The sequence below is a fragment of the Sitodiplosis mosellana genome, unplaced genomic scaffold (genome assembly GCF_009176505.1).
Source record: "Sitodiplosis mosellana isolate CC-2019 unplaced genomic scaffold, AAFC_SMos_1.0 Smas_scaffold_6197, whole genome shotgun sequence".
NCBI lineage: Eukaryota > Metazoa > Arthropoda > Insecta > Diptera > Cecidomyiidae > Sitodiplosis > Sitodiplosis mosellana.
In genome coordinates, this window is record NW_022601438.1 from 7811489 (window position 1) to 7832665 (window position 21177).

General features: G+C 38.9%; 1 protein-coding gene across 2 annotated transcripts in view; it reads right to left on the reverse strand.

Annotated features, from left to right (window-relative positions):
- Positions 1–21177, reverse strand: part of LOC129577644 (leucine-rich repeat-containing protein 24-like) — a 143330-nt gene that overhangs the window by 58188 nt on the left and 63965 nt on the right. For both annotated transcript variants that reach the window (XM_055465054.1, XM_055465055.1), the window contains exon 2: positions 6734–8317. In XM_055465054.1, the coding sequence (XP_055321029.1) occupies positions 6734–6755 (22 nt within the window). In that variant the 5' untranslated portion in view covers positions 6756–8317. The remainder of the gene's footprint in view (positions 1–6733; positions 8318–21177) is intronic.

Here is a 21177-nt window from a genome sequence, read left to right on the forward strand (position 1 = left end):
AAAACTTTGATCTTTCATGCGAATTTCAAGTCAATTCATTATGTATTCACATTTTCATGTCAAAGCAAGTGAAAGGAAAAAACGAACACCAAACAAACGAATGGGAGAGGGAGGAAGAGAGAGAGAAAGAGAGTCAGTGTGAATTAAGAATAAGTGTAGAAAACGGCACGTACTACAACAGCACCGATCAAAATTCTCACTTCTCTGGCTCTCTTCGTCACTCTCTCTCTCTCTCTCTCTCTCTCTCTCTCACTCACTCTTTCTTTCTTTCTCATTCACATCATCACAACCCGTCTGATGTATCAGAGCTCGGCACGTCAAGCTCTCATGCGATAAAAGAAAAGAGTGAGAGTGCGAAAGATAAATGGTTGGAATTCGAATGCAAATGTATTTATTTTGTGCGTCGCATTTAATTTTCAATGACACTTCAACAGCGCGCTATAGCGACAATTCAACACCTCACCACACACATACATACACACAAAACACACGGTTCGCTTCCAAAATCCCAGAAAATATATAATGCAAGTGTGCTTTGCGAAGCAAATTGCACTTCACCGAATTTTCTATCAATGAGACATCGTTTCCGAGTCAAGCAAACACTCTCAGTTGCTCAACTCCAACAATCCAACTATATCTTTTGCTCTCAGTCACATTTATGTATGTATGTGCGTGTGACAAGAACATTATGTCTTTGCACCCCGAACAACGCGACACACCAAAGACATCTGCTGGATTTTGGCATAGCAAGCAAGCAAGCAAGTGGCTCTGTGTACAAGTTCTAATAGGAAACGGGACAGTATTAGCAGGCAGCGTGCGCTCGAGCGAGCTCCAACACAACAAGTGATAAAACTTAATTGATTCGTTATTATAACGAATGCAGTAGATCGCACAAAGTTACAAGCGAGAGTTTTCTGTGTGTGTGAGCACTACTTAAGCCTTTTCCAGTTGTTCATTTCGTCTTCTTCTGGTGGCGAAAACCAAAGCAAGATCCACTTTGGAATTGCAATTGTGAGCAAATGTTGTCGGTAGCTACGATGTTGCTAAGCACTGCGTTGTGTTGAGTGTATGCGCTGCTCGTTGTGTAAATTAAATAGCAAATTCAAATCTACAATCTCATTTTAATAGAAACATATTCATTCCAATACATAAAGTATGTCGGTCCAAAGTCTTGATGCAATTAAATTGTACGGGGAGAAAGTTTTGCAACATTTGTTTGTCTTACACAAAATCACCAAAAATTTCCATCGTATCGCCGGGGTTTGGAGTGAGCACACACAATTCACAACTCAAAGTGTAGTGGTAGTATTTCGTGTGAATATGGAATGTAAAGAGTGAAATTCAAGCGAAATTCAAACAGAACGACCGAGTTTTTGTAGTCACACTGCGTGTGAATGTGTCGTTGCTCAGTGGTTCTGGCAATCTCTTTCTTTCATCTATCTTTGTGATTTTCTTGAATTGAGTGCTTCCGAATTTCATCATTTTCTTTTCATCAAAAATTCGCCAAGTCGAATGAATACTTGTCGTAAGCAAACCAAATTTTCCATTGCTTCTCTCTCTCTCTTTGTGTGTGTGTCTGTTTCTCAAACTGTTTTCTCTTACTATTTTCCATACAGCTCAATCTCTATTCTATTTAATATACGGATGTGTATTCGTTGATTTAGTATTCTGCATTTCACAAAATGTTCGAATTAAATCACAGCAGAGAAATCAGAAACAGAGCAATATTATAGCGTATGCGCCCAGCCACACCATCACGATGACGACAACAATGAAGACAAAAGGCAACGATTGGGACCAGGGACGAGAGAAAAACACACACAGACACACAGAGCTAAACTGGAAGCAAAACTTCAGGCAACAAACAACGCAAAACAGAGAATAAGATGAATGGAACCGGTGAATTGGTGTATAACAACAACCATGAAGAACTATCGTAATGGCACAAGTTGCAACTATAAAATGAAACGAAAACTAACTTTTATTAGGTAAATGAGATACGAAAATATATATCATGTTTGAGAGTGAGTGAGTAAGTGAGTGAGCGAGTGAATGCGGGATAGGGTGAGCGAACCAGTAAGCTAGCAAGCGAATGTACGCACGCCGTCCATTCGCAAAACCAATTTATTTTTGCAATTTAGGGTGGTTACACAAAATCTACGATCAATGCTGTTGGGCGCGGCGCCTTATCGATATCTAATCGATGTTCAATTTTCCAATGCGAAAACCAATCGCAAATTACTGAGGTTAGACAATCATTTTTCGATGTGTGGATTTTATGAGTTCGGCGAGCCTTTCTGTGGCCAAACACCCTACACAATTTCGTGGCCTAAAACCATAGAGTTTCTCCAAATGTATGCGATGCCAAAAACATACCAGAACACAGTCTCATACTCTCCCTCACTCGGTTTTTGTCTCTCTCTCTCTCTCTCTCTCTCTCTCTCTCTCTCTCTCTCGCTCGCTCGCTCGCTCGCGAATGGCACAGCAACACTTCATTCAGCGCGCACGGTAAATACGCAAAACTAAATTTTCAAAACTAACAATGACTTGGAAACATGAATCAAGAGTTTTCCGCATCAATTCCGTTTTTCGGTGGAAAAGTATCCACGTTTTCCATATGCAAATGCTCACAATGTACAGGCAAACGAAGCCGGCGATGAAGAAGAAATCAGCGCACACAAAATTCCACGAGCCAAATGGTGGTGGTTGTGTCACTCATGCTGCACGGTTGTTATTGTTGGTGCCGCGGTGTTGTTGTTATCACTTTGTGCTGTTGCGCCATTTGTTTGCTCGTGCGTTTATTCGGAAACTGAGCAACGAAATAGTTGCAAAATGGAATAAATTCTATACGTGTACATTGTACACTGTACAAGTACATTTGTAATCTGCTCCGTTCAATGGTAATGATAATAGTTCGAAGAAAACTCTTTCTCTCTCTCTCTCTCTCTCTCTCTCTCTCTCTTTTCTTCTCTATTTTTCCATTCTCTTGCCTCGTATATTTTCACAGCATTGAATATTTGCGGCGCATTCGGAGACGCACGAGATGCGCCATTGGTCGACAATGGAAGATATCGATATTAACGAAAAGTTTAACATTTTTATGGATCGCAGCAGAACGACGATACTATTGTCATGTGTACGTATTCATACATACGCACACTTGCACGCTACACTGGATGTATGCCAACGGAGGGAAGTAATAGCTAACGTAAACTGGTATTTATTTGAATTTGTGATCGAGATTCTTCGACGTTCTATTTCTGATTTCCGAGTTAAAAGTTGAAAAAGCTCCAAACAACTTAACTCGTTCGCTTCCGTGTCCGCACCCCCCTACGGTGTTTCACTCGCCATTCGATCGTGCCGCTCTTTTGACCAGATGGATGCAACACAACGAACGGACGACAACTTAGACAAATAGACGTCGCAGTCGTTGTTGTCGTTGTCGCCGGTGAGTGCAAGTGTAATCAGAGCGAGAAAAGCACTAATCTCCTTATGCGACGACAGTGTATCCAAAGTATTGAGCGAAAAGTTAAAGTAAGATTTCCATCGCCTCGAGCGAAAAACGAAGAAGCCATGCCACATCTTTTTCTCATGTCAATGCAACCAACAACGGCAACGAAGACGGCAACACAGTGTAGACGAAGTGCGGGAAAGTTAAGAAGAAGAAGAAGAAGACGACGACGCAAGACTGACGATTAATTAGCTGTCTTGAATTAAATTATAGTTCTTCGTTTAATTTTCCAAACTAAAACAGTTTTTGAAATGAGCAAACCTCGGCTCGGTCCCGCTGATTGGATGCAACTTTTGAAAACGGGTTGAAATGTGGAATGATACACACGCAAACGCCTAATTTGTATGCTTTCTCGCACATTTTAATGGACGTAGCGACATAACAGCAATAGTAGCATCAGCAGCACAAACACTCAACATGTTGAACTTTTGCTATGCACAAAAATCGAGCAAAGCAAAGGTGTTGTTGTTGTTGTTGTAGTAAGCAAAAAAGCTCATAAAATCGAATAAATGTTCGTAATGTATCGTATCGAATATAAGTCATAAGAACCAATATTACTTCAACCACACCATCAACTTAACTGTTTCAGGCCACCCATTTTGTTGTCTCTTCGTCGCTTGCTCTCACTTTTGCAACGAGATCTACAAATTAGATTTTATTTTGCCGCTTATTGGTGCGATGCGTTTACCATTTCGAATCGATGGTGTGACTTTGCAACTTGCCACATCAAAGATAAAACTTATTTTAATATTCGAACTATCTTTCCTACATAATTTATGTGCTTGCGAACAATTTCTCTCATAAATGGTGCCACTGTTGTGTGCGCGTTGTGTTGTTGTTGTTGTTGAGTGTGAGTATCACGATACAGAGTTTTATATAAATTTTTCATTTTAAAAACTTTTCTCTCGCTCTCTCCTCGTTTTCTTTGCATTTCTTCTTGTTCCGTATGTTTCCAAACCATACAGACGGCAATTGCTTTGCTGTGCGAATGCCACTGCAGATGCTCGACGCTTTGAGAATGTGATAGCATGCGGTGTGAATTGTGCTTTTCGCACGAAATACTTGCATGGTCTGGTTAGTTTTGGATGAGTTTTTTTTTGAATGGTTGCACGGCAAATGCTTCAGCGCGATCTCAACATATATGCTCAAAGTGCCGTGCAGTCAGAGAAAATTGCAAAACGAGCAGCCGTATGCTCGCGACAAAGAGAGTAAGCAAATAACTAAAATAGAGGAAAATATTTATAAATCCAAAGAAAATCGCATGTACAATTGTACGTGTGCATAAGTAAATTGTCTTGCATGCGGATTTTTGCACCACCAGCAGCGAGAACAAGGACGAGGCCACAGAGAGGCAGAGTGAACAAACCATTTGAAAAGAGCAAGAGCTTGGCCACGGAAAAATGAGAAAACAGAGAAAGAAAATTGAAGTGAGTAAATGCAAAATTGTGGAAATAAATGATTCTCAACTAAATCAAGAGTGTTGTGGTGTGTTGTAGTAAGCTCTGTAATTTAATAGCATATTTTATTTCATTTGCCGTTCATTATTCGGTCGTTTCTCTTGTACACCGCACTTTGCCGAATGCATGGTGTTGGGATTCAGGTGTTGGGGTTTTATATTTCATTTCAGCTTCCATTCGAATTGAAAATCTGTTCGGTGCTTATGCTGCTGCTGCTGCCATTTTCGAATGTTTCTATATTTAAAACACACAAATCATTACACAGCCCACAGTAAATTTCTTCTGGCCATGTACACGGGCTAAGTGTAGCCATATGATGTGTCTGTTTTCGGTTATGTTTGTATTTTGTCTGTCAGATCGAGCTTAATGCATGATAAATTGATTAAAACGGTATTCATTAGTATCTGCCTCACACTCTTTTCTCCATTATCTCTCTATCTCTCTCGCTTTCCTATTTCCACTTCTTGCCTCAATCAATGACAAAATTACGCCTCGACCTAAGAAAAAAGCAAGCGCACACACACAGCTGATGCTACAACACAGCCAATTACAAAGTGCTTAAACAATTCATCGATAATTCATCGAGGTCTGTGCGGGAGATGAACAAGTCAACACTTTTGGCCCATTCGCGACGTTTTTCTCTCCATTTAAGTTTGAAAACCAATCTGCCAAATGGATGCAAACAAATTATCAAAATGAGAGCTAAAACAACAAACAGTTGAACCCGTGTGCCACGCGCCAAAAAGAACATTTCCATGTTTGATTTTGTTGTTGCTGGAATTTTGATTTGTTGGTGCTGCTGCTGCTGCTACTGCTGCCGCTGCCAAAAGCCGTTCTCTCATTTACAAAACATAAAATTCATAGGTCAGGTCATGTAATGATTGTTAATGAAAAAGCATTTCAGCATTAATTGGAAATGAAATCGATGAAAGATTTTCGGTTGTGACTGCGGTTGGAATCGAACATTGCACGTGTTCAATACAAAAAAAAAGAAGAGAGAACCATAACACAGAGACGAGCCCAACCAAACCCAAACCCTCTCCCAAAAACCGAATTGGAATCGAACTCGAATTTCATTTATGACATATTCATTCGAAGTTTACGACTTTGGATTAGCTATGGATAAAATCGAAAACTTTTCATCGCGATAGAAACATTTGGAGTGCAAACGCGCAGTGCAAATGCGAGAGCGAAAGAGAGATTGAGGGTGTCGGTGTTGCTGCGAATAAATTCGGCGCATACTGGAAAAGACATAAAAAAAAAATCGATGCCATTAGCAATACAGCGTACAGCACACACCGAATTCACAGTCAAACGAAATGAAAGACTGTGCATGAATGGCTGACTGTTCTTTTCTGCTCCATCGCACATTCTACAACACAATTCACCGAAAATCATCGTTTCGAGTAATTTCGAATTTGATCTCTTTTTCAAAGTTTAATAAAACAAAAATCTAGCACGAATTCCTTCTAATGAGTAACAAGAAGGCGAATGCCTGTGCTCAAAGTCTCGCAATCACACAGAAAAACGAAAACATACACACAAATACAAACGGCATGAAAAAAATCAATGAAAAACGAAGGAGAAGAGAGAAAAAACGCGTACACACATAACAATACCAAAAATACAATATATTTAAACTCGAATAACATCTGATTCGATGAATTAGTGATAGCTTGAAAGCAAAATGACGGACGTATTCTACGAAATTCTACGTTAACACACAAATACTAAAGAAAATGCTCAAAAACGAATAATAATTTACCAATTATTTGATATGTCTGCATATTTTTGTGCTGTATTTCATCATCAAGTTGCAGTGGTGTGTGAAGATAGGGATGAAGCTGCTGCGATGTGAGACTAGTTTCGTGACTCTGGCCAACAATGATGAAGAAACCAACAACAACAAATACTTCTACTGCGATGTCGTCGTCGTCGTCGATGATGATGATGATGATATTGTGTGTTTCGAAAAGCCAAGTGTTTCTCGTTCGTTGTCGCTTCAATTCGAACTAGGTCTCCAACGAAATAGGACTAGCAAATGATTTTCGTCCATTCCATATGTTACAAACTACTCGGTTCGTTTGGTGTATTTATTAGCTGTGTCGTTGCTGCTTTATCGATGATAGATGATGTTTCGTAAGTGAGAGCGCACCACTACCATCACCGTAACTTTTCCGTAGACGTTCACGTTTATGTCAATTGGATGAATGTTTATAGGTTTTTTTGCCTTTGTTTTTCTTTTTTCTGTGCTTTCGTTCGTTCTTTATTCGTGTTTTGTGTGTGTGTGTGTGTGTATTTCTCTGTGTGTACGTGTTGTTCGAACACACTGGTTTCCTTTTTTTCTTTTGAAATGGAGTTTTTGCTAGACGAGATGGTTCAAGTATTTCATTAAAATTGTTCAAGTGTGTTTGGACGTCTGGTAAAAGCTTTTGCGAGAGAAATCGCACACTGGACACAAACACTGGGAAAAAAAGAAACTCCGTCCAATGTGTATGGCACTGCAATGAGGTGTCACTGGTCGTCGTTAGCTAATCATTCATTTTGGTGGATGTTTTAATGTGTCACCAAACGAGAGAAACACTGTGAGTCCACAAGTAGGAGCGTTTAGCGTCTCTTTCTTGCTACACATACATCAACACCCACTCACTTGTCTATTTTCCTGCACAAAGTCTGTTCGCGTCTCTTTCTTTCGAAGTTCGCACAATTTATTTTCTTCGCACTAGAAACACTTCGCAAACGTTAACCATACGTTATAATTTATGTTAGCAAACAATGGTTTTTGTGATATCGATCACTGAATCAATTCATCGTTTTTTTTCTTCTTCGAACGAATCACTCGCAAAAACATGTATTTTTCTTTGTTTTTCTGTTTTGACAGTTGATTATATGGAAGTTCTTCCTTTTTTCCTTCTCTCACTCTCTAAGGTCGGTGCAAGATTCGTGTTTTGGTTGGTGTTCCTTGAATTCCAACGTTTTTCGTTGCGAGTTCATTAAGCCGAAATGATTAGATGCGCATTGATGTCACAGACGGTTCACTCATTGCGAACTTTGATGGCTTTTTTATATACGCTCAACGAATTAGGTTTTCTTTTGCACCAAAAACTATTTGTCTCGATGTTTTTTTTTTCTTCTTCGTTGTTGTTGTGTCGCGTCCCTCTCGTTTTCGATTTCACTGGGTTTGTTTTCGAGTTCACAAATTTAATATTTGCGATTGTTTATTGCTCTCGATTGCGAGAAACGAAACACACTGCAACTCGATTTGGATTAAGCCCACGTCTTTAATGCGCATTAAGTCACTCCCTCTGGGAATTTCTATCTCGTTCCGTTTTTTTTTATGGCCACCAATCTGAAAATAAACAAACACAAAAAATAGACAAAATAAGTAAGTTTGTTAAGCTGTGAGAGTGTATCTAAAACTTAATTGAATGTAAGTGATCTAAGTTTTTTCCTCGTTTGTTATTATTGTTATTTTGCTTTTGTTCTGCTGCAGAAATAACAAAAAATAGAATTCAATCCAGTGAGCAAAAAGAAGAGTAAATAAAAAACAGAAAATGTCGTCCTCGATAATGTTTTATCATTCGCCTATGTCGCTGTATTTTTCGTTCGGATATATTGAGTAATAGATTTGATTCACACGTTCTCACTACAAACAAAAGAAAATTCAAATTGAATTATGGGCTATATCACATGAATTGTATGGATTGAACATGTTCCCTCTATATCTTCGCAAAATAAGTGCGAGACGGTCGCATTAAAAAAAAGCTCACACAAATACACTCTCTCTCTCTCTCTCTCTCTCTCTCTCTCTCTCTGTGTGTGTGTGTGTGTCGAGAAACCCGACCGGGCGAGGGTAGAAGAAAGCACGAACAGAAGGGAAAAAAGACTCTTTATCGGATTATGTTTATCGTGTGGCTTATCTGCGATGTCGTTTTTATTCGGTGTTGCTGTGAGTGTGTAAGTGTTAGCTTTAAGTGGATGCAGGAATAACCAAAGTGTATTAAAACTTTTTGGAAAAGTCAGTAAATTTCCGCTTCTTCTTTCATTTCCGCCACTGCATGCGAATAATTCGTTTGTGTTGAAGCTGCAGAAGGGAAACGGTTAGCCCCTATTCAGAATCGGTTCACACCCCAACGTCAATTGAATCGGTAAGAATAATCTTGACCTGCCAAATTGAGTGAAAATAAATGTGGAACATAGTTTTTTTTATATGGAGTTGTTGTTGTAAAGTCCATATAAAAAAAACTCCATGTTTCACTTTTATTTTCAGGTCAAAATTATTCTTACCGATTCAATTGAAAACTACAAAAGAAACCTACCATCCACTCTTGGCTGACACACGCACATACACTCACACCCAGTCTCTCTCTCTCTCTCTCTCTCTCTCTCTCTCTCTCTCTCTCTCTCTCTCTCACCAAGTTGACAAAAGAGATGTGTCGCGTATCTTAACGATAATAAAATTGACAACAACAAATGTCGAACAAAAAATATCAAGCGCATACATATTCAAGGAAACGAGAAGGGAATGGAAAAAAGCCATACAAGGAGATAAATAGATAGATAGAGAGAACGGAGAGTTAACAGGAAATGGAGATACCACAATTTGGTTTTTTGTGTGCTGCAGTGGATGCGACTGTTGCCTTCAAATAAAAATATAAGCAGTGAATCTGTCAACATTCTTTCTATCTCTCTCTCTCTCTCTCTCTCCCTCCCTCTCCCTCAACGTACGTATCCATTCGTAGTTGAAACTTTTGAATAGACAAATGGAAAGCAACGAATATTAATGGAAACATACATTCAATGACATTTGGCATCATGTGATTTTGCCCTCTATGTTGCGTGTCTTTCAAGTCAGCGTTTCCTTGTTCGTGTATGGCATGTACGTACTGTTGGAACTGGCAAAAAATACAAAACGGATTCAATGTCATCTCTTCTTTTACTTTATTTTTCGCTCTATGGTTGGTGTTAAGCATTCACAAGAGAAAAGAAGAGACGAATAAATAGCGATGCTTGTGATATGTTAACATCATTGCACTCTCGAATCAGAATGTATCTTTTTAGAAACGCACGAGAGAGAGAGAGAGATTGGATACGAGATAGGGATGTGAACTGCTTTCTCTCATACATGCGACGATTTTTTTTCCTGTGCTTTCTTTAACATGCTCTATTCTGACGAAGCAGTTGAGTACTAAAATGTAGCGCATCAATTCACATTGAGATCCAGGGATGCTGAAATTCTTGATAATACGCATTCAATTTTTTTTCTCGCAAATGCCACACATGCAAGACCGTATGAACGCACATCACATAAATTTTCAGCGATCACTGTTTCACTTGACACATGCACAAAATCTAAAGGAGAGAAAAAAAAACGACGAAAAATACGCTGCAGAAAAAAAAATGTCGCGCAGCATTTGTTGTGAATAACAGTAACTGTAGCAACAGCAGCATCAACAACGTGATACGAGCTGAGTGTGCATTTTATTCTGATAAATAATTTATTATTAGAGTGTGATTCCGTTTTTATGACATGAACCATTCAATTCGACAGTTTGATCGACGTTTTCCTTTTCAAATTGCCATTTCATTTTATTTTATTTTTTCATTGTTTTGAACTTCAATTGAAGGACGGGTCGAGAGATAGAGCGAGAAAGAACAAAGAAGGAGAGGTTCCGATGCCTATTTTAATATCATCATTATTAAATCTTTTTATTATTTCGAGTGTCCTTGGCTCCAAATAACAAATGGTTCTTCCTTAAATTCTTGTTCTTCTTCTCGACATATTTTTTCATTTTTTCTTTCATATCGAATTGTTCCAATACGCTCAATTTCTTGGCATCAGGTCGGAAAAATTTAATTAGGATTTTTTGAAGCAAGGAAATATCCTAGCAGAAAACAACAATTATGAATTAGGCGGTTTTTTTTTCACTTTTTCTTGTTGCTGTTTCATTTTATTTGGATATTTTCGGTCATGGTATTTTTCCGGATGCTACACCAGTTCGGAATCGAATTGATGTTTTGATGCGAGGGCGAACGAAAGCTTTTAGCTGACGGAAATCAAGCGTTCGTTTGCCGGTATGTTGCGTTGAAATTAGGTAGCAGACACAACGAAATGGTGTACTGCAAAATATTTTTCGATGGTTCTAATATTGGAACAGTTGGTCCAATATAACACCATCAATATTACATTGAATTGTAGTACTCATTATCTGATATGGTTCGTCTAACAATCAACGATGGGCGAACAATTCGCAAATACCTCAAACCAAATCTCGCACCGATTGGAATGTGTGTTTTTCCTGCGGAGAGAAAATAAGCGAGGGACGAGTCGAGGAGTGTGTGTGTGTGTGTGTGTGCAGTGTGCACACCAACAGGAATATCTTTTGACATGCTAAAGATGAGCTGATAATTTTGCAAATATTGCGTCTGAGCAATAATTCTCTTTCATCTTTGCCATGTGGTCGCATGTTTAGCCAGGCCAGATAACCTAAATCGGTGGGAAAAATGTGTGGAAATGTGTTTTATGTGCTGTATTTCAATGCGCCCATCGCACACGTTTCTACAAATAGGTGTAATGATAATAATAACAATCATTATAACGACGCGCCCGTATAAAATCTTTTCAATGGAATGCGACGCTTATATTTTTTCTATGCTTTCACTCTTCTCTTTCTCTCGTAATTTATTCCACATGCATATTTGCTTTTATATTCGCCGCCGCAAATAGCGGTGACAGCGGTAGTCTCTTAGTTTGTTCATTTTTATGCGGATATCGGCCGAATATATCGGAATTCATCTCCTTGATTTTATTATCGCTTGTGTACATAAATGAATACACACCTATATACCGCAGCGAAACTAAAATGCTTTTGATAAGTGATTTCTGCGCTCTTCATTATTATCGGTGTGAAGCAAATATGGGCACGCGCAATATTGCCCGTAAAAATCGATGCCGCTGATCAGTAGATTTAATATACACGCGCACAAATTCAAGCACCTATCTTCGTTCCGAACGAGAGAACGAGAGAAAGAGAGAGCGAGTGAAAAGGAGAGAAAAAAAACCATTCAGCCAAACCGATAACAAATCAAGAAAACAAAACGCTTATTCAGGCAATCGCACATAAATTCGCTTATTCGCACTTATATTGCGTGCGCGCGTACATATGTTGTGGCTGGTGTATGTAGAGAGGGCGAGAGAGCATTTGGTGGAATGTGGGTACCGAACAGATAATATATGACCCGGCCACAAACAAAACGGTAAAACCAAATAAAATATTTATGTCATTGACTGTGTGGTTCAGGGGCAAAATACAATAAAAACCAGTCAAAGCATCTCCGATAACGGTGTTTGCACGCTGCTTTCGTCTCCCGAAATATTTCCTTTTTTCGCTGATTTTCTCCTTCGTAAATTCTCTCTCTCTCTCTCTCTCTGTGTGTGTGTGTATTATTTTTTCGCTCGCTCGCATTTGCATTATTGCTGACGATGAGCATGAGTGTTTCGTTTGTTTGTGTGTGTAGTACCTGCGGATCGCTGCAAATCCATTTCATTATTAAAATTGGTACACACTGTTTAAATCGAATGGAAAGACCGTTCAATGTGCGGGAATTTTTTTTCATTTGGTTGTGGCTGTTGTTGTGTCTATGTGTCTTTGTTTCTTTTTCTTCTTCAGCTGCGTTCATTTCTTTCGTCACCATTCGCAGAAAAATAATCGTGTTTGTGTGTTTCTGGTACACAATCATCTGCACTTCATTGATGTAATGCCTCTTTGCTCATACAAAACGTGAAAACGCACACGATTGTTATTTTTTCTTTCGCTTCATCGAATTATTTCAAACAATTTTCGGTTTCAATATATATTATCGACTGTGATAGAAAGATAGGGAAAAAAGAAATGCCAAAAACGAATGGACTTATTATTCAGCGACGTCGGAGAGTTATGAGTGAGAGACAGACTATTGAAAGAGAGATAGAGAGAGAGAGAGAGAGAGAGAAACGATCGAAACGAATGGAAAAAAGGTGAGCGCAGCGCGCACATACAACATGAATAAGCAAATATGCAAAATAAAACAAAATGAAAAGCAAAAATAGCTTCACAAAGGAGGAACAAACGAATATTGCACCTCATAAAAAATCATGTTTAATTGTATTCGAGATACAAGAGAATTGAAACGTATGCTGTCAAAAATGGATGCCACCACAATGAGCTAAAAAATTGATGAATTGGGAGATGATGGTGAAAACTAGAACACAACATACACTTGTTCGTCTTAGTTGCCACTGGTGATGTTCAAAGCAAAAGTAATGTGAAAAACGATTCAACTAAAATCAAATCCAACGCACAAATTTTCAATAAACACAAAAGAAAGAAATAAACAGCAAATGTGCGGTGGAACATCACAGAATGGATGAAAAAAAAGCTCAAACTCGTTGGATCTAAGCTCATTCCAAAAGACAAGACATTCGCAACTTCGAAAAAACTAAAGAATCGCAAGCAGATTGGGTGCTGAAAAGAGCAACCGGGCGAAATGAAATGTATATTTGTGTCGAATGTAAAGGCAAAGTAAAGAACATTAAGCTTAAACCGATATCCGTTAAAATGAGATTTTATGATCGTGTGTATTGTGGAAAATGCGCTTGGCATTCAATAGCAGTAGTTTTGCTACTTGCTACTCGCTTTCCTTTTAATAACATTATATGGGGTCCTCTCTTGTCTCCCTGTTGTTGGTATGGCTGCTGCTGCCGCTGCTATTGCCGTTTTGGTTACTCTGCCCTATGTACAGTGTACGTGTACTGTACATGGTTTTGTTCGGGGCATATGTAACAAAACGGCAAAACTGACGATGCCAACTAAATAACAAAGCGAAATTCATTCGCCGAAAAATGGTTTGCTCAAAACACACACATATTATTCCTTTGGGAAAATCACCTTACGATTTTCATGCGTTTGCCCAATGTTCTTCGTTTTCGGTTGCTTCTACTTGTAATGCCTACCTCTCTCTTTAGTTGAGAAGAGAATTTAGTCTCATCTCGTCGTGCATCACATACAATCACAATTCCAAATAAACCGTTTTTTAGTATTGATGCACATGGCCACATCGTTAGAGTAAAGTCTCTTCATTGCCATTTCCAATACTGTATAATGTTTGGCACATATACACATTTCCTCAAACCTCCCAAACCCATTCATATTCATTGTATTGCACCGTATTCCATATTACTTCCGTCTTGGATTTTAATTTCTCTCTTCCCTTATCGTTTGTCGTCGTCGTCGTCGTCGTCGTAGTCGGCGTCATTTTCGTCGTTATTGGGCAAGTGTTAAAGTACGTGGCATACACATACATACACACAAAACACATCGTGAATTTTGTGCGTGATCCTTTTGTCACATTATCTCATTGAATTGCCCTGATACAGTCATTGTGTGGCAGGGCCTTTTATATGATGAGCAAGCGTGCACCCGATCAAATTGAACGGATAAAGAGTGAAGAACATTCATATCGTTTTTGCCTACTCGCTCCACGTTGCCACAACTTTAGCCAATTTCATTTGTCTGCGGTTCACCCGCATCGACTCCTTTTATTCACAAACACACACACACATACATAGAGACACTTTTTCCTACCCTTTCGGCTTCGCCTCATGTGCGTGAATGTTTTCAGTTCTTCTGTTTTTTGTTTTTTTCTTCATTTTTCTTTCGCATATGCACAAAATTTTCTTGTGTGTCATTTTCGATTCAGTGTTCGTGTAAAGAAGGGCCAAAAGGGCACATTTATGTTGTCATTCATAACTGCTTGCTTATTACGCGATTCAACGAGTTGATGCTGTTGGTGTGCCGCGGCATGTAATGCAAATATGTACATACGCACAAATACACACACACAAATACACCAGCAACCGCAATGCTTTCCCATAAAACGATCATTCTTCACCGCATCACATTCAGCGCACCGCCACAGCACTGGCAATCAGACAGGCACAATTGTCGCTAAGCGTCGCTAGCAATTGTGCCCAAATGACTGGCAATGTCATATTTACGTCAAAAATTGCGTTGCTTAAATCTCAACTAAAAAAAAAAACAGCCACCGTTGTTCAAGATGAAGAGCCATCCAGAGAAATACTAGACGACGAACTATATGCATACGCGTTGAATATGAATCGGTTTGATGAAGCTAACAGGCGTATTACGACGATGACGACGACGAAAAGAAATACCCATGTGGAAAAATCATCCGAAATATGTGTTCGAGGTGGTTAGAGGGAGGGAGGGAGCACGCGCGTAGAGAAGTCGCGACACACTTGATGACTATAAAATATGAAAAATTTACTGGCATTTGTATCTTGATATAGACAAGTGAACCACGTGAATAGATCAACACTTTCATTTAGCACAAAGCAAAAAGCGTGTGGAATGCCAGCTCGGGAGAAATTTTGGGCACCATTGAGCCGTGGATAATGACATCGTGTCGAATAAAATATCTCGATATATATAGCGCGCGCTCGCGTTTTTTTTTTCTTCTTCTCTCTCTGACACTCTGCATCATTCCTTTCTTCATTCTTTTCGCCGTTCGTTTATCTCATTTGAACCAAATTTTGGCGGTTTGGCAAACGCATATACTGCTGCTGGTTTGGCTGGAAGACCCCATAAGCATGGCATATTTATTCGAGGGCAAATTGCACGAACACATTAAATAAAAAGAGTGACGACGGCATTTGTCGATGAAACAAAATGAAATGTGTGGATTCGGTTCGGTTTTTTTTGTCGTTTCATGCTTCTTTACTTTTTTCTCTCCATCCGCTCACGCTGTCGACCGGCAAACGCGTTAGCGTGAAGAATGAACGCGGGCGCTCAATTTCTGATATTATTATGGTGTATAATGAAACCGAGATGACTTTGGTAATGCAAAGCATGAAACATGAGGTTGAATAGAAGGAAGAAAAAAAAACAGCGAGTGACTGAAAATTAGACAGCGAACGCTTGTTTTGGTATCCAAAACATAGAAATGCGTGTTGTGTTTAGAAAAAAATTCTGTATGTGTTTGTGACGCAGGGAGACGAAAGACGAATGGTAAACATAAAAATCAAGATAGATTAAGAGTAAAAACGAACCAACAGCACACGATATTTTCACGAATTGTATGTTCAATGTGAGACAAGTGCGAAACAAAAGCCGATATATAAAATCTTGACAAGTGGCTGAGTCGATACACAAACGACAAGTAAGGGAAGAGACGAAAAAAAAAATCCGCTGAAATTTTTAGCTATAGCAACAAAACGAAAAAGAAACCATACGATAAGAATGCTAGGGGCCTCACGCCAATTTCCATATTTAAAATATGAACAAATAATATGAATTTGTTTATGTTTCAACATATTAAACAGATATGTATGCATAATTTCAATTTTGCTCAATTTTGTTCAATGAACCGACTGTAAGCAGAACCATGTCCAATCTGTTGACGTCATTATCGCTTCAAAAATTCTGGAAGTGGGTTTTGGTGGATGCTCAGGATTGTTCAAAACCGCTCCTGGTTCTGGAAGTGGATCCTCAGGATGGACCAGGGCATTGTCAAACCCAGTCTGATCCATCCTGAGGATCCACCAAAACCCACTTCCAGAACATATTGTTCAAGGTGAATATGAAAAATAACAACGCATTCGGGAAATAATACAAAATATTTGAAATCTAGCGTGAATTTTACATGATTTAAATAATACAAATAGATTTTGCTAAATAAAATTTGGCATGAATCCCCTAGTAAGAATTTTCAACAGCATTTGCAAAGTAAAATAAGTAGCAGTAGCAGCAGCAGTAGCAGTAGCCTGCAGTGACGAAACGACCAAGACAGGGAAAGAAAAAGACAAAATGAGAAAAACGAAAGTCGAGAACAGCTTCAACACAGCCGACGACACAACATAGAACAAGAGACGAACGCGCGCGATCTTGATGAATCAGATTGAATGGAATACGAGAGTGCGAACAAGAGACGATTTCACAGGAGATATAAATTGGAGTTTAGTAAGTGGTAAAGTGTTATAAATTGAAGATGTAATAGAAAATAGTATGGCTGGAATGGTTCGAGCTTTTGTGTCTCGGGCTCGTCGTCGTCGTCATCATTGCCTATTCTCAGATTCTCACTCTCTCATTCGGTGTCTTTGTCTCTTTTGACCGCCTCATGTTTGATACTACCCGAGCATATAAATGTATATAAATACAGATTTGATCGTGGTGAAAGCAAGTTCTTGTATACATTTCATCTAAAACATTATCTTGTGCATAATTTATTTGAGCACAAGTAAGTGTTATTCGGCTGGGGATAGTCGATTTCAATTCGTGCGAAAGTGAAAGCGTTTGTTGTTGCTGCTGGTGCTGTTGTTGTTTTTGCTGTTTTTGGGCTCCAATGTGTGCGTTGTGAATGCTATAATATTTGCTATTGTTGCTCAGTCTCTTGAAGAATGATCCTTTGCAGTAAATCGAATTATGTGCTCATATTCATGCTCGGTTTTTGCTGATGCTCTGATGCTTATCTCTTTTTTCGCCTTCTCTCTCTCTCTTTCTCTTTCTCTCTCTCTCTCTCTCTCTCTCTCTCTCTCTTTCCCGCTGCCCCATTTCAGGCGTCTGTATAAATATTCGAAACACCTTTTTCGGTATGGTTCTTCGTTTAGTCAAATTAGAGCAACCGGACTCTTGCTTGTACTTCTTTTCACCTACATTTACCGCATGTCTAAATAAAAACAAGCTTGAAAAAAAAGACACCCGATTTAATATTTTTTACAATGGTCTGCTTTTTTGTAGCGGCTATTTGCCACTTCTATCATAAGCGCGCATTTTTATATTGTTTCTTTTTTTTGGTAACTTTTTTTTTTGTTCGAATGAAAAGGAACTACCAACATGAATCGCCAAGGGCACAATGCTGTTCTCTTTCTCTTGGACTGTTCGTGTGGCAAAAATACAACAAGACCTGATAAGAATGAAGAGAAAGAAAAAATGGTGACGGTAAACAACATGATGATACTTGAGATAGAGTAAAAAAGATTGAATAAGACAAAAATTCATGTAGTGTAAAAGACGCTGACCAAAAAGGAGTAAGAGCGCACTGTGCCCACAACCACCAAAGACAAAGTGTGAAGAATGAAAAAAAAACGAATTTCATGGCATGTAGTTATCAACACCAACGGCTTACGATTTTCATTCGCTTTACTTTTTTCATTTTATTCTCTTGTTGTGTTCCGTTCCAACTGCAGCAGCAAAACTGGTACGTGTTCAAACTGAGCTACGGAAGAAATGAATTTGGTTGCGGTGCTAAGATGGTGATGAGATAGTATGTGGCGAGCACGAAGCGGCAAAATGTCGGACCATTTTCCATGAAAATAGGTGTTTCTATAGTCAAATTCAAGTGAAAACACGGGAGGGAGGGAGAAAGAGAGCGAAAAAAATGTGTGCTCAGAAAAAAATAGTCTCAAATGGTATGTGTACGCGCTGCACGTAAGAAGTGAAAATGAAAAACGACCAAAAAAAGCCACAGACAAAGCATTCTGACCATCGCGTACAATGCGCTCCATGCCGAGAAAGTAACAGCACAAGAGAAGGAACCGACGCGAAAAAAACAGCAACAGCAGCAGCAGCAGCAGCAGCAACAATAACATCACAGCGAAACGCACCAGATGAATGTGTGGATGCCGAAATGGAAACGACCCAACATTTATATCAATTTTTCGACATTCTCTAGGCGTAACCATAAATATATTCAAGAGATTGAATGATTTTCTCCTGCAAAACACACTCTCATCAGTTACCATTCATGTTTTCATCCTTATGAGGCATTCCATTTTATGTGCTTGGCTTTTTATATGCCCGTTACACCGCTGCCTCTTGATCTCTCTTTCTTTCGGCGATGCGTTTTTTTTTTCAGCAATATCATCTTGCTTTTTGCTCGCTACATTTTTTTTCCCTTCCGTTCTTGCTAACTTCTCTTCTTTTTCTTTTCATTGCTTGTATTTTGTGCTCTTTTAAAATTCTTCGAGGGGTAACTCTCGCCGGACAACATAGAACAAGCCTCAACCTACGCCGCATTTCTTGTATTATGGGATTTTTTTTCTTCTGCGTTTGTACAGCGCATATTACAAGCCATCCTGCTACTACAACATGCAAATAGAAGACGAAATGAAGAGGGAGAAAGAGAGAGAGAGAGAGAGAGAGAGCGACGGAAAAACGCAGGAAAAAAACTAATGATTTTTGAACTTTATGTGATTAAGGGATCTAAGAGTCAGACTGTCAGTTTTGAACATTTGACCCATGAACGTTTTTTCGTCATCGTCATCTCGTCAGCAGCATCGTCATCTTATTGTCGACAACATACCATTAAGCTATGTCCTATTTATTCATGATTCTTTCAGTGGATTCCGTGATTGTATTTTCCATGTTCATTTTCATTTTAATTTTCAATGTGCCATATTTGAATTTCCGCCGCTGAAACGGCCTCTCCGTTGTTCACAACAACTCCAAACTAGCAATTATGGTACTTTTAACCAACGAGACATATGACCATTAATATATAATATTCACAGTTCCAGTGCGCTCACATATAAATGGCTACAGATTAATTATATTGAAAGCGAGACCAGGCGACAGACCGATCGACCAATAGGCTTTCGGCTTGACCGAGTCCACGATACCGCACCAGCAACGGGGTCATCAAGTGGACGGAAACGAGAACGAGAACGAGACCGAGAGCGAGAGACATTGGTTCTTGGACGACAATTGCACTGGCGCGCTCATGATTTGTGACACATCTAATTTGTGCCGTGCATGTGCGAATTTAATATGTTGCGTTATTAAATTTTATTCAACTTGGCATCCGTTCCACTTTGCCGCGATGCAAACATTCTTCTCGATGGCAAACCAGACCGGACACACAAAGAATGCGCATACACACACACACACACACACACACTTGCGATAAAATTTTCATTTCACCATACCAATTATACATAAAAAAGCATTCTATGGAAAGAGAAATGTTTTAATAAGAGAACACAGAGTGAACAAGATAGGAGCAAGAGAGTGAGTAAATGAAGAATCACAAATGGCTTGAATCGCTTCCAAACCGCAATATTAATTTGTTTTAATATCAAAATATTCTCGCTCGGTTTGCAAACAGCTGCAACTTTAAATTACTTTCATTCTTTCGTTACTTTGAAGATTCGATTTTTTTTCGTTCAATATTTTTTCTGTTGCCCTTGTGAACACTGCTGTGTTGGTGCAAAGCGGAAGAAGGATGGATATAGACTTCATTTGCCGGTACTACTTCCATATAAACTTTGTGAAAAAAAAAAACAATTTCCACCAGCACAATTTATGTAGCTTTAAACTGTAGTTTCTTTTCAAACAAACTGCAACTGTTTACTCGTTCGATAACTCCAGTTTGTGAATGTTGTTCATCTTGAAAAAAAAAACGCTGAAAACGGCTGGCTCTGTTTTTGACCAGCGGGTTTGGAAAAGTATGAAGCTGATTGATTGCATTAATGGGTAAATTCCGAAAAACTCTGGTGAAAACGTTGGCAAAATTCTTGGTTTTACATTTGCTTCAGGTAGAAAACTCAAATGAATCATTCTTTTTAATTATCAAGCATTCAATTGAAGCAATTGCCCGACACCCACAAAACACTCAATTTAAGAAAAAAACGAATCAAATTTCTTGGCAACCATGCGGTGATTCACCGGCGGTGAAATTGGAAAATGAAATCTTTTTTTTTATAACTTGATTGGATCTTAATTCGCCTCCATTCGAATGGCTAAATTGTGGTAATCATTATTTGGGTTTTCATGTTTATATTTAGTCAATGCGCTATGGTGTAGCGATGAACGAGAGAAAATCCCAGAGAACGTGCAACGAGTGCAGTACAAAATGATTAATAATTTTCGAATTCGAAAGATGAATGCCAAATGAAATGTGCTCAATTTACAATGGCCAAATGAATTCTCGTATTATATTTTACAAATGCGAAATAATATTTGCAATGTGATTAATAATCGGCAGTGAATGCACTTATGCAAACGGCAATGGATGAGAGTGAGAGCGAGCGGGGCGAACGAATGACGGAGTGGGAAAATGCAATGCACGGGAGAGATGTGAAGTGAGCGTGTTAGATATTTGATTTCGAGCTCATCTAATATGGCTAAAATGGATATATGGTATTATTTTTGGGGC